At 39.9% G+C, this 14,498-nt stretch overlaps 1 protein-coding gene across 3 annotated transcripts in view; it reads left to right on the top strand.

Moving 5' to 3' along the window:
* The window catches only part of SNCAIP (synuclein alpha interacting protein), a 76,418-nt gene that overhangs the window by 34,610 nt on the left and 27,310 nt on the right, over positions 1–14,498 (top strand). For all 3 annotated transcript variants that reach the window (XM_061468680.1, XM_061468677.1, XM_061468679.1), the window contains exons 4-5: positions 7,080–7,942; positions 9,860–10,039. In XM_061468680.1, the coding sequence (XP_061324664.1) occupies positions 7,080–7,942; positions 9,860–10,039 (1,043 nt within the window). The remainder of the gene's footprint in view (positions 1–7,079; positions 7,943–9,859; positions 10,040–14,498) is intronic.

Raw genomic sequence — 14,498 nt, 5'->3', positions numbered from 1 at the left:
CCGTTGGAGCCAAAGTAGCCCCAGATGACAAGGTAAAAAATACATGAAATTGGAGAAAAGCTACAGGGCACATCCTGGTTTACACACAATAAAGCGTGATTAGGGGTAGTTGTTCTCTCTACCATCATGCTTCAAAAGAATTATCTTCTTAGCTAGTGTATTAACCACTAAGGTCAGCATTGTTCATCTTCAAAGATAGAAAATTAGAGTGTAGTTTAAAAATAGATCTAAGTAATTTTTCTGAAATGAAGTGTTAGCCAGCCTGTCCATTAATTTCCAGCATTAACTAATGTAGAATGATGAACTGAAACAGAAATCGGTCCTTTATGCTTTTGTTATTAAGCATGAAATTGGTTGCTTTCTTTCTGGGCAGATTTTATAAGGCCCCATGAGCAAATGGTGCAAGACATCTGTGTTCAAAAAGCTTCACTGAGCCATATAGCTGTTGAAGTATATTCTGTGACCTATGATGACTTTTGGTTGTCATTAAATGTATGTCTCAAATGAGGACAACATCCTATTCTAAATCTTTATTCAAAGGTTGGTAAAAGGAAGGAAGTTCATTTTTAATCTCCAGCAGTTATCCTTCTGCACTATATTCATTCCCAAAATAGCTGTCATTCACAGAATTGTTCAAATTTGTTTCCTGTTTGAGAAAAAGAAATAAATCAGTGAATATGAAATTGAACACACTTTCTGTCTAAAGTTCTTTTTAGTTTTTTAGCTATAAGAAAAATTAAGGCAAAATTTGGTCTGGAGGCAGTGTTAAATGGCATAAATTTCACTGTTGTGCTCCAAATACCTCACAGGTAAATATGTCTGAAACAGTGCGGTATTTATTGATTGAATACTGAAGAATTTTCTTAGAAAAAAACCAACAATTAGTATCATCGCAGTGACACTTGTGATGCTTGTATATAAGCTCCTCTTCTACCTTATTTTTGCATCCTGCCTCTTCCTGTTTTGCACATTTTGTGCCAGAATGACCTCTTCTGATTTTTCAGTAGAACTTAACTTAGTACTTCCCTTTCACATCATTAGATCAGTCTGGACAATGGGACACACAATTTATTTATTTTGATATTTTCTTTTCCTCTTCTACATTCTCTACCTTAGAAATGACAGCTTTTGTATTGTTCTTCCTCATCCCTAGGTAAAAAAAAATAATTAGTTCACTGAGTCTTGTATTAATGTTTGAATTTCCTGGAAAGTGCACTGTTACTTAAAAAGATGAATTATTATTTACCTTGTTTATCCTTTCTTTCTTCTTTAGAGTAGCTTCTAATTCTACTTAAATGGGAGTAAACCTTCTTTGTTCTTACCTGTGCAGGGTTCTTTAATTCTTATGCAACAGAGCTTACATTGAAGAACCTAAAATTTTTCTGGAAGTTATTCCTATATTAAAACTGTAAAACAGTGCCACCTTCAGTTAAAATGGTTAAATATTATTTCAGTGATATTAATAGTAAATAGATATTCAGAACTGGTTTTGATTATGCTTTTATATGAAAGGCACATCCCTTCCTCCATCGCTTGAAGCCCCAGTATTGCTGCCAGTGTTGGGGATAAATTTATGTTAATAGCTGTGATGAATTTTCTAAAAGTTTCCCTAGTGTAGACAACAGCTCAGTGTCCATATACAAAGTCAGAATCACAGTGCTCTAAATGGACCTGGAATGAGTACAAGTCTTAATTGATTCAAGAGTCTGTGCTGAAGTCATATCACAGGGAAGAAGCTCAAGCATTTCTTTCACAGGACAGTAACACTCTGAATGTGAAACTTTTCAGGCCCCTAAATGATTATCTAGTACGTGAGCAATACAGTCAAATACTGCATTTAAAAAAATGTATAGGTAGTTGTCAATGAAAATTGCAAGCTTCCTTAATGATGATGATGGAAAGTGAAGAAAACTCCACAAGTGAATTTTTAAAGCAAGGAGGAAGAGTTTTAGGTAAAAGAAAATCATTTGAATGCATTTGGCCTTTGCAGCAACGGAGTCAACCTAGCAGAGTTTGTTCTCATTTATATAATTGTAGAATCCGAGAATGGTTTGCATTGGAACGGACTTTCAAAGATCATCTAGTTCAACCCCCCTTTCCATGGGCAAGGACATCTTTCACTAGACCATGTTGCTTCAAGCCCCATCCCGCCTGGCCTTGACCACTGCCAGGGATGGGACAGCTACAGCTTCTCTGAGCAATGTGTTGTTCCGTTGTCACATCACCCTCATTGTAACGGTACAAGACCTTGCACTTGGCTTTGTTGAACTTCATAAGGTTCACACAGGCCCAGTCCTCAAGCCTGCACAGGGTCCCTCTGGATCCTTTTCCTCAAGCAGACCAGCTGCACCACTCAACTTGGTGTCTTCTGCAGATTTGCTTAGGATGCACTCAGTCATGCTGTCAATGTCATTAATAAAGTCATTGAGCAGTACCAGTCCCAACACAACCCCTGACACAACAAGTGAGGAACACCAGTTGTTATTAATCTCCATTTGGACATTGAGATGTTGACTGCAACTCTTTTGGGCGTGGCTATCCATCAAACCTATCTCTTCACATCAGGGGTAAGAATGTTGTTGGGGACTGTGTCAAATGCCTTACAGAAGCTGATAGTTTACATCAGTAGCTCTTTTCTTGTCCACTAATGCAGTTGCTCTAACATAGAAGGTCACTAAGATTAGTCAGGCATGATTTTCCTTTGGTAAAGCTTTGTTGGCTGCTCCTGCTCATCTCTCATCCATATAACTGTGATTCAACCACAGAGGTTCATGGAATATTGAAAAATCTATTAGGCATGATGAACTCATCACATCAGTAGGTAGTCTTATCATAGCCTGTGGGCTTACAAGAGCTCATGTAGTGCAGTGTTCTCCATTATTCAGTTTTACCATGGTTATTGATTGCACAAGTATGAAAAAAAAGTTTGAAATGCAGAGAGTTTAGAGATAGCACAGCCTGGATGCAGGTCAGGCCATTAGGTGTCATTGATGACTGATGAATGTTTGGATAAAAGGAAAGCATATAGTTTTTCCCCTGGACAGTCTTTCAGTGCAGTTTACTATAAGATACTGCTCTGGACCATCCTGAGAAGGAACAGAGGCAGCAAGCTGAAAAGGCTCAAGAGGTTCATTGAGGGATGTAGCATAGTAATGGGGATCACTGGTTGCCCCCTATGGAAGAACAGGAGTGAATTGATGCTGTTTTTCATTCCTGTTAAACTGGTGTGTAGGGTGTAAAGTGATGTAGTAAAGCAACATGGACTTACCTGCCAGTTTATCTGCCAATGACTCAGATCTTTACATCCAGTTTCCTGCTTGCCAACACCACTGCCTGTTGTATGTCCCAGCTGTTCAACAGCAACATTTGTCATTACAAAACACTTGTCAAAGCATAAACCTAAATGAGTCTGTAGTGATGGCGATAGAAATACACTGTTACGAGTTTGACCATTTCCTCAGGCAGTCAGTGCTCTTTGAACGTGAGCCATTCTGGGTTCATGAAGATTTGGCATAGCAACATCTACAAATACCACTCTGCAGTATGTTCAGTTCATTTTGTAATGATAGTGATGTGTGATATGCAGCCTTTTGCCACCTCCTATTTGTGTTACCAGTGCTGTAAACTTCATGAAAACATCATCATTTAAAGAATGTTACTGTACCCATATGCCAGGGAGATAGGCTCTTGTATGCACACGAGCAATGAATTTCAATGGTAGTTTCCTTATAAAGCTAAAGTAAAAGCTGAATTTTTTGTTATTTTCGTTATACTCAGGACAATTTAAAGGTATTCTGGTGTTTGGCATTAGGTTTTAAGTATCACAGAAACTGCCTGTCACAAGGGTAAAGTTTCATCTGTGCGTGAGGTAGTCTTGTGGTTGGACAAAACTCATATAGTTACCCTATAATTCTACAGATGCTTATGTAAGAGATACAATTCCCCCTCTTGCTTCCCTCTGCCCTAGATACAGAGATGATGTTGAAAAATGCTCTGAAGTCAACAGATGCTTCCAATTGGAAACATAAGGATTTTATTTTTTTTTTTAGAAACTTCAAGGTAAAGATGGATTCCTAAAATAAAATCTAATGAAGTGGATAAATTGCAAGAGAAGTTACTCCCTGATTGTGCCCTTTTCTTATTATTAACCCCCAGTAGTTTTAGGAGACACCTGTAAATAAATAAACAAATACAAAAACTAAAAACAATCATTCAGGCCTCTTTATTCACCTTTTGCCTTTTCTCATCTTCAAGGAGAGCATAGATCACAATTTATGGTGAAGAACAACCTTTTCAAATTTGACACAGGTTTTCATCAGATACTATTTTCTTTTGTTCAAAGGAAATGGTTTAGCACCTCTGGTCTATCAAGCAGCACAATCCTTCTTTACTGATACGAATGAAGTCTCTCAAGTTTTTATGTTCCTCTCTCATTTTACTTCAATGTCACTGTCCAAATCTCCATATTAGTGAATAAAAGTTAAACACATAATTTTGACACCCTAGTTGGCAAAAAACATTGTCATCATTTTTTTGCATTTGAGATATCACTACACAGAAAAGATGTGGCTTATCCAAGATTATAACAGAGTTATTTGTCAGACTCTGGAATTAGGATAGCTGCTCTGCATTCTAGTTACCTTCCTTAAACTAAGACAATCCTTTACTGTTGTTTGTAAAAGAATCAAAACAGCACTTGTTTGACCCAGATGTTTAATGGCCTCTGCCCAAGTTCGTAAGTATGGCGAGATGAGCAAGAGGTTTTTCCTGTGGAGCAGCTGCTCACATGACTCCTGCTGTGCTGGTGCTTTGTTGCATAGGCAGCACTTGATTTGCTTCTTCAGGAAACAAGCATCTGAAAAGAGAGTAGAAGAGATTCAAGTCATGCCTTTATCCAGTCTGGGCTATGATTTCAATGCTCTCTAGGCAGCAACCATTTTGTTATTGCTTAAGCACTGATGCAGCCTGTACAGCAACCAAGTAGAAAACAGCACAAAGAAGGATTGTGTCTACCAGTCTAACTTGCTTTCTTCCCTACTGCTGTGTGGTTAAATGCCATATTCTAATAATTTATTAGATGCAGTGTAAATTCGTCACCCCAGTTAAGTGAAGAATATGTCTTTTAAGTCAGTAAAAATATTGCTAACCATTCTCTGTATTCTAGTTTGTTTTCTGGAAAAACAATGTTTGTAAAGGGGAGTTGGGAACAAAAACAGCGAAAAATGTGGAAGTACCTTACTGTGCTCTAACTGTAATGAAAGAAAAGAGAAATACATGACTTCACAATGATCCAAGACAGATTTGTAACAAATGCCATTCCTTCTTCACAGTATCCAATTTTACAATTTTGTCATCAGTGATTTATGTAAATATGTGTTATTAAGGTTAGAAAGTGGAGAAAGCCAAGCAACAAAATAAATGTAAGCCTAAATAAAGTGACAACAAACAAAATGTTGATGCCTTTTCCTCTGTCTAGACCCCTGTGTTGAAAGCAGTGTTTTCATAAAACTCAGACAGAATTCATTTCCATACTGAGTGCTTAATAGTTCCTGTCAGAGCAAAACAGCTGGGAAACATGTGGTATCCATTTCCCTGTATCACTTGGAAAAAATTTCACATGTAAATAAAACCAACATAAAAGTGTAGGCCTTTGAACCTAGAATCTTATACAATACATGAATAGGTCAGTACAGTGTGTTCTTTGTATTGGCCCACTAACTTACATGCCTTTTAATTATTTTTATTTTTATTTCTTCTTCGGAAATGTATTCTTAAGTGCTTCCAAAAGCATTAAGGTAATTTTCAGACATCTGTAACTACTAAGCCATACTAATCCTTTACTTCAGACATTAATGTTGCACTGAAAGTGTATATATGTTTCCTTAGGAAGGTGTTCATGGCAAATTGTGTGTTTTGACCACAAATTAGATCCCACTGATATGCAGTTAGCGCATGTAATAAATCTGCTTTGTTTAAACAGTATTCTTGACTTTTAGAATGCATTAACTCTTAGTGTACCTTGAAAGGGCATAGAAACTGCCTAAAGGCTTTAGTGGTTTTAGTGCTGTCCCTCAACCAAAAAAAAAGACAAAATAAGGAAAACTCTGTCAGAGTTCTGGGTCTGTGTGAAAGAGTGCAAGTTCTGTAGGATTAAGTTCAGGTTCAGTAGGATTAAGAGTTCAGGTGTCTTAAGCTCCCTTTCTCATCTGCAAATCATATTCATTGGTCAAACTCCAGGTCCTGCAGTGCACTGAAATAATGGTCTGGAATACCCAGAGCTATGTATGTGTGTGGGGAGTGCGTATGTGTGTACAGGTTATATATATAAGAGATGGAAAGCTTGGCAGAGAAGGCCAGCATAGAGAGAAATGGAAAAGGAAGCATCATGCCTGAATAAGTAGGGTTAATTTTCAGATCAGAGACTCACAGAATCGTTTAGATTGGCAGACTGCTTGAGATTAGGTAGTTCAAAAGCCTTCCTTAAGCAGAGTCAGCTGGAGCAGGTTAAGTTTAGGACTGTCCAGTTGGATTTTGAGTATCTCCGCAAATGGAAACTCTGTATGAATTTCTCTGCGTAACTTGTGCTAGTGTTTGACCAGCCTCACAGTAAAAAAAAACATTTTCTTGTGTTCAGGATGGATTTTTGTGGGTTTCACTTTGAGCCCATTGTCTCTTCTCTTGTCAGTGGGCATTGTGGAGAAGAGTCTCACTCCCCCTTCTTCCCTGCTTCCCATCATGTAATTACATTTAAAGATAAGATTCCTTCTGACCATTCTCCAGTGGACAGGACCACTGTAAACACCACTAAGCTCTTATTGATGACCATTACATGATTAGAACTACTTTATTTGTAATTGATTACAATGCATGTCCTGTTTGAAGAAAGTTTCTTCTCTGGAGTCTCAAATTCTTCATTTGTTTTGATAGAGATGCTGTTAAAGCTGCTTAGATATGAATGTGGCATTTCATCATTAAATTCTTGTTTCCAGTGTTTGGCCAAGTATATCTTTAAAGCATGCTGTATCATGTCACCTGTCTGGTAGTAATTACTTCTAAATCACATTCTTCAATTTCTCTAGTTTCCAGCAGCAGCTGGAACTGTGGAGTCTCAACTCTTATTGGAAATGCACAAAAACCATCAGGAATTGCAGATGTGTGCAATAAATTCAGACCAGTGAAGAGGGTTTCCCCATTAAAGCATCAGCCAGAAAGCTCTGAGAACAATGAAAGTGATGACTGCAAGAATCAGAAGGGAGAATACCAGAAAGGTAGTGATTCTCAGTCTGCCTCTCCAAATGATGACCAGAGTCCAGAAGAAGAAGAGAGCCTTAAAAGCAAAAACATTGAGCCTGCTGTTATGCTTGGGGAGCTGGAGCACTATGACCTGGATATGGATGAAATTTTGGATGTGCCTTATATTAAATCAAGCCAGCAACTTGTTCCTTTTACAAAGGTAGTTCCTGAGAAAAAACTTTTGGGTGTGTGTTCAACAGTGAATGGTCTTAGCAGCAAGACCTGCTCTGCAGGGAACACAGAGAGCTCGCCTGCTAATAGCATGCAGTTCTATGTGCTGTCTCCTGTGAAAGGCTCTCAGCTGAGAAAAACACAGCCTATTGTCCTTGATCAGCACAAGCATTTAACAGAAGAATTAGAGCTTTCCCAGCCTTTAGTGAAGTGTAGCTCAGTCCATGAATCCGAAGCCCAGGGTAAGGGCTTCCTCAGCAGGACATTTGTTGATCCTCATGCTCACAAAACTGAGAAGACTATGCCAAACTGCCATCTGAGGACTTTCCACCTGCAGACAGCAGTGGCAGAAAACAAGCAGCTAGAGGAACTGAGTATGAACTGGAACAGTGTAGGGGGCCCAGAAGAGAGGAGCGAAGAGGGAAAAAAAATTAAGAGCATCTTAAATATTGTAAAGGAAGGCCAAATATCTTTACTGGTAAGTATCATCTTTTTCATGAAACAAGAAGAATAAAGGTTATGGGGTTTATTAAGCCGGCAAAGCTGATGAAGCACATATTTTGAAATTCTGCCTTTTTTATCTTGTGCGCTTCCTCATAATTGAGCATATGGGCTTCCAAATGGAAAGTTTTAGTCTTTAAATCAAATATGTAACAAAACAAAGATACTAGTTTTATGTAAAGACTACCAAGATTGCTAGTGTATGTAGTACACTGAAGTGTTATAGAAGGCATGAGTTTTACCTGTTGATTCACTTAAATATTGAATTTAAATCTTCATCCTTTTACAACATTTGTGGGTCGCTTTGTATAATTATTGCTGATTTACCTCAGTTATTTAGAGACTGATGATGGAAACAGAGGGGCCTCTGTTGTATTCTGATTATTATTCAGGAGTTTTCATGCTGTCTTGTTGCTGCAGCATTCACAGGCAGGAGCTTTCTCTGAAGCCTCATTGGCCTCTGACCCATATGAAATTTTTTAGTAAATTTGAGCACGGTGATCAGACACTATCAATGATGGTTTCCAAAGTAACTAGATTTAAGTGAGCACAGTGATTCAGAGAATGGGATTTCTACTCAGGGCAGCTGGTGAAGGCACAGTGTATGTATAAGAACTGGTTTTGTTAGATTTTTGTTTAGCTTCTCTGTTTACCAGTCTAGCTCAAGCACAGAGGCATGCTGTTAACGTAGCAGCAAGAACAAAAGCAGATATTCAAAGACTATACTGAGGCACAAGACAATATTAGACTGCTCAGTAAGAAATAGAAGCAAATTAAATTCACTCTGAAATAGGAGCAGAGAGAGGAAAAAGAAGTCACCATAGGCAGATAGGTAGTAAGAAAATGCATATTATTCCCAAACAGTTCGAAAATTTTGCATGAAATAGACTAACTTAACTATACTCTTGCAAGTCTGCACACCTCTAGGAACTTACTTCTACTTCTTAACTCCATCTTCCGTCTTCTGTTTTCCTTCTGGATTTTCTCAGTCTTACTGTTTTGTCTCAAAATTACATTTGAGAAGAAATAATGTATTAGCTCATGGTTGTGTAGTATGTATACATAAATGTGTAGTATGTATACATAAATATTCCAACATTTTTTTTAAATGGAAACAAGGTACCATTTGTACCACATGTGTTCTATTATGCAGTTTAACTTCATTTTAGATGGTGCTTAATGCAAGCTGCCACTTTTGTGATGAGCAAAATTAATCAGGAATTTTTTTTTTTAGGAGTCATAGATGTTTTCTGTTCAATTACTCATCAATATCTTTCTAAGTCAGACTCTTACCAGTGGTGCCACATGATAGGATGGAAGACCAGGGGTATAAACTAAAACACAGGAAGTTCCATCTGAATACAAGCAAGAACTTTGTTACTGAGCATTGGAAGAGGTTGCCCAGAGAGGTTGCAGAGTCTTCTTCCCTGGAAATATTCATGAGTAATCTGGACATAAACCTCAGCGACCCTGCTTGAGCAGGTGTCAAGATGACCCCTGGTGATCTTTTCCAAACTCAAGCATTCTGTAGTTCTGTAATATAATGGAAAAAAAAAAAAAAAGAGAAACCAAACACAAAATGGACAGAAATTATGAAAATGTAGGTATTTTCACAGGTACTTAATTGATCAAACTAGTACAAAGACTTAAAGCTACTTAAGATCTTGCACTGACAATTGTATGACAGTTGCATGAAAAAGAGAAACTACAAGTGAATCAAGCCAATTCAAACCCCATCTCTGTCCTTCTGTTAATAGTAGCCAGTTTGCATACAGTGAGGTGAAAAGCTTCTGATTTTGAGTTATAAAAGAACATTCCTGTGAGGAAACATCTTTGTGTTTGGCTTGTGTCTTGGGATGTGAGGCTGTAACTAACATAATGCTTTTCTTAATAGCCACATTTAGCTGCAGATAATCTGGATAAGATCCATGATGAGTGTGACAACAACCTGTTACATGTAGCAGCATCAAGGGGACATGCAGAATGCCTGCAGCATCTCACTTCTTTGATGGGTGAAGACTGTTTGAATGAACGAAACATTGAGCAGCTAACTCCAGCTGGATTAGCAATAAAGGTAAACTAGTCTTTGTCTCCACTGTAATCATAGAATCATAGAGCACTCAGGGTTGGGAAGGACCTTAAGATCATCTAGTTCCAACACTCCTGCCATGGGCAGGGATGCTTCACACTAGACCAGGTTGCTCCAAGCCCTGTCCAACCTGGCCTTGAACACTGCCAGGGAAGGAGCATTTACCACTTCTTTAGCAACCTGTTCCAGTGCCTCACCACCCTCACAGTAAAAAACTTCTTTCTTATATCTGATCTGAACTTCTCCTGTTTAAGTTTAAACCTGCTATCCCTTGTCCTATCGCTGCAGTTCCTAAGGAAGAGTCCCTCTCTGATATCCTTATAGGCCCCCTTCAGATACTGGAAGAATGCTATGAATGCTGTGCAGCCCCTCTTCTCCAGGCTGAACTGCCCCAACTTTCTCAGCATGGGGTCTCACAAGGAAAGAGTAGAGGGGCAGGATCACCTCCTTTGACCTGCTGGCCACACTCCTTTTGATGCAGCCCAGGATACGGTTGGTTTCCGTGCTGTGAGTGCGCACTGAAGCCAGCTCATGTTAAGCTTCTCAGCAGCTAACACCCCCAAGTCCTTCTCCGCAGGTCTGCTCTCTGTCACTTCTCCTCCCAACCTGTAGCTGGGCCTGGGATGGCCCTACCCATTATCTTGCTCTTATTATGTTGGAAAATGTGAAAATTACTGTTGTTGCTGCAGTAAAATAAAACATAGTGGTGCACAGGAAGGCTGATAGTTAAACATACTGATTCTGGTTCTTTAGTAAGTGAGATTGAATAGTTGGATGCCATTTCTTTTATCCACTAAATATCTTAAGAAGAAACAAGGAAAGGGGTGAAATACAATACAAGAGTTTCTTATTCTTCTGGGATTTTATTGTTATTTACTTCTTGGGAAAACTTTAGAAATGGAAAGAGGACTGCTGGATTCCAGGTTTGCATCTTTGAGGCATGTTTTCAGTGACCTATGGCCCTGATCCAAGTTTCAGGGTTGTGGTTTTCTTTCAGTTTCTCTGGGACAAGCCATATGAATATAAACCTAAACCAACAGCTAGTTGTACTAATGAAATGCTATTATAAAAGTCAGGTATTTAGCTTCAATACCTTGGCCCATGTCCAAACTGAATAGTTACAGTCTCCCAATTTAAAGTCTTACAATTTTACTTGGAAACCGTTTTCTTTCTTGTTTGTTTTTTGTTGTTTTTTTCCCCCAACCTTCGTATGTTTTGTATTTATAGTCAAATAAAATCTTTTGTCTTTTTCTCCAGAAAGGTTAGCTTTTTTAATGATTGGCTCCTTTAATTTTTATAATAGTTGAGCATGCTTTGACATTCACAGAAAAATGTGTAAATGTAATGGAGTTTTTAATGTAAATGGGGGTGCTAAGGCCCAAGTGTTTCTAATGATGACCTGCATGGCTGGACTTGACCTGGATCATTGTGAAATGTCTTGACAGCCTTAAAGTAATTTGGCATAATTAAACTTTGTAGTCCTTGAGTCTTACTTCCAAAGTGGTTTTGCATACTGATAGAATGGACTTTATTCATTCCAAGTTCCAGAATATTACACCATGTGGGGCATGCACCTGTGTTTTACAAGAAAACTTGCATGCAGGAACAGAAATTTCCATGCAAGAAAATTTAAGCAATTCACTGATGATGCATAACGTTTCCCAGTAAAGAATTAATTAATTAAAACTAATTCTTTCGATTATAGTACTCTTTCTGACCTTTAGCTGTGAGCTAGAGAGAGAAAAATGGAGTGCTGTTATGTCATACTGTCATGTTGATAAGTTATTTTAACTAACTGCGGAGAAATCTGTTCCACATTAGCAAAATTATCTTATTTAGCAAGTAATTTATTAATTCTATAGCTTAAATTTAAAAAATACAAAATTATTTTACTCAGTTGTGATACAAAGGAAAAACAGAATAAAAAAATTATTAGTCACTAATATTCAAACTCAAATATGATAAGGGGGATTTTTTGTAATATACTAAAAAGAACAGAAGTAGCTTCATTGTTTCACTTCATTATTGAAATTGAGAGAAAAAGAGAAAAATAAGTAAAATATAATGGTGTGCATTTTTGTGTTTATATACATACATTACATATGGAAAGAATAAGACAAGTATCAGTTTACTCTTATTCCAGTTTTTATTACTCCCGTATAATTTTAGATGGGTTTATCACAGTATCACAGTATGCTAGAGATTGGAAGGGACTTCAAAAGATCATCTAGTCCAATCCCCCTGCCGGAGCAGGAACACCTAGATAATGTTACACAGGAATGTGTCCAGGCGGGTTTTGAATGTCTCCAGGGAAGGAGACTCCACAACCTCCCTGGGCAGCCTGTTCCAGTGTTCTGTCACCCTCACTGAGAAGTTTCTTCTCAAGTTTAAGTGGAACCTCTTGTATTCCAGTTTGTACCCATTACCCCTTGTCCTATCACTGTTTGCCACTGAGTAGAGCCTGGCTCCATCCTCGTGACACTCCCCCTTTATATATTTATAGATACTAATAAGGTCACCCCTCAGTCTCCTCTTCTCTAAATTATAGAGACCCAGCTCCCTCAGCCTTTCCTCATAAGGGAGATGCTCCACTCCCTTAATCATCTTCGTTGCCCTGCGCTGGACTCTCTCCAGCAGGTCCCTGTCCTTCTTGAACTGAGGGGCCCAGAACTGGACACAGTATTCCAGATACGGTCTCACCAGGGCAGAGTAGAGGGGAAGGAGGACCTCTCTCGACCTACTAACCACCCCCCTTCTAATACACCCCAGGATGCCATTGGCCTTCTTGGCCCCAAGGGCACAGTGTCGGCTCATGGTCATCCTGTCGTCCACTAGGACCCGCAGGTCCCTCTCCCCTACACTGCTCTCTAACAGGTTGTTCCCCAGCCTATACTGGAACCTGGGGTTGTTCCTGCCCAGATGCAGGACTCTACACTTTCCCTTGTTATATTTCATCAAGTTATTCCCTGCCCAACTCTCCAGCCTGTCCAGGTCTCGCTGGATGGCAGCACAGCCTTCTGGCGGGTCAGCCACTCCTCCCAGCTTAGTGTCATCAGCAAACTTGCTGATAGTACACTCAATTCCCTCATCTAAATCACTGATGAATATATTAAATAATACTGGTCCCAGTACTGACCCTACAGGCCTCCAACTAGACTCCGCCCCATAGACTACAACTCTCTGGCTTCTCTCCTTCAGGCAGTTCACAGTCCACCTCACTACCTGATCATCCAGACCACACTTCCTCAATTTAGCTGTGAGGATGCTGTGGGAGACTGTGTCAAATGCTTTGCTGAAGTCAAGGTAGACCACATCCACTGCTCTGCCATCATCCATCCACCGTGTTATTTCCTCATAAAAGGCTAAGAGATTGGTCAAACATGATTTCCCCTTGGTGAAGCCATGTTGACTGCCCCTCATAACCCTCTTATCCTTGATATGCCTTAAGATGGCACCAAGGATAAGGTGTTCCATCACTTTCCCAGGGATGGAGGTGAGGCTGACCGGTCTATAGTTACCTGGGTCCTCCTTCTTGCCCTTTTTGAAGACTGGAGTGACATTTGCTTTCCTCCAGTCCTCTGGCACCTCTCCCGTTTCCCAAGACTTGGTAAAGATGATGGAGAGTGGTCTAGCAATGACTTCCGCCAGTTCCCTCAGCACCCGCGGGTGCATCCCATCTGGACCCATGGATTTATGGATGTCCAGATTGCTCAACTGGTCTCTAACCCATTCCTCATCGACTAAGGCGAACCGCTCCGTTGAGCTGACTTCATCTGAGGTCTCAGGGGTACAGGGCTCTTCAGGACTGCCTGCAGCAGAGTAGACAGAGACAAAGAAGGCATTCAGTAACTCTGCCATCTCTGTATCTTCTGTCACCAGGGCACCCATCCCGTTCATCAGTGGACCTACATTGCCTCTGGTGTTAGTTTTATCTGCCATGTATTTGAAAAAGCTTTTTGCTGTCCTTGACCCTTCTCGCCAGGTTTAATTCTAAGGAGGCCTTAGTCATCCTATCTGCCTTCCTACATCCTCTAGCAGCAGCCTTATATTCCTCCCAAGTGGCCAGCCCCTCCTTCCATGACCTGTAAACTCTCCTCTTCCACTTGAGCATACCCAGCAATTCCCTATTTAGCCACGCAGGTCTCCTGGCCCTCTTCCTTGACTTCCTATGTGTCGGGATGCTCCGATCTTGAGCTCGGAAAAAGCAATCATCAGGGAAGTTAAAATCCCCCACGATGACCATGGCCTGTGACTGTGAGGCCGCTCTCAGCTGCCTGTAGAAGGTCTCGTCAACTTCCTCACCCTGATCTGGTGGTCTGTAACAGCAGCATCGCCCCTGCCAGCCTGCACCTTAATTCTCACCCACAGACTCTCAACTCGCTCATCATCTGTCCCTGGACAGAACTCGGTGCACTGTAGTTGCTCCTGCACATAAAGAGCAACC

This window comes from Pezoporus flaviventris, unplaced genomic scaffold (genome assembly GCF_033815535.1).
Source record: "Pezoporus flaviventris isolate CSIRO_AGI_PZ_B2104156 unplaced genomic scaffold, CSIRO_AGI_Pfla_v1 ptg000050l, whole genome shotgun sequence".
NCBI lineage: Eukaryota > Metazoa > Chordata > Aves > Psittaciformes > Psittacidae > Pezoporus > Pezoporus flaviventris.
The sequence above is the reverse complement of the archived record's forward strand: the minus strand, read 5'-3'. Positions and strand labels throughout refer to the sequence as shown.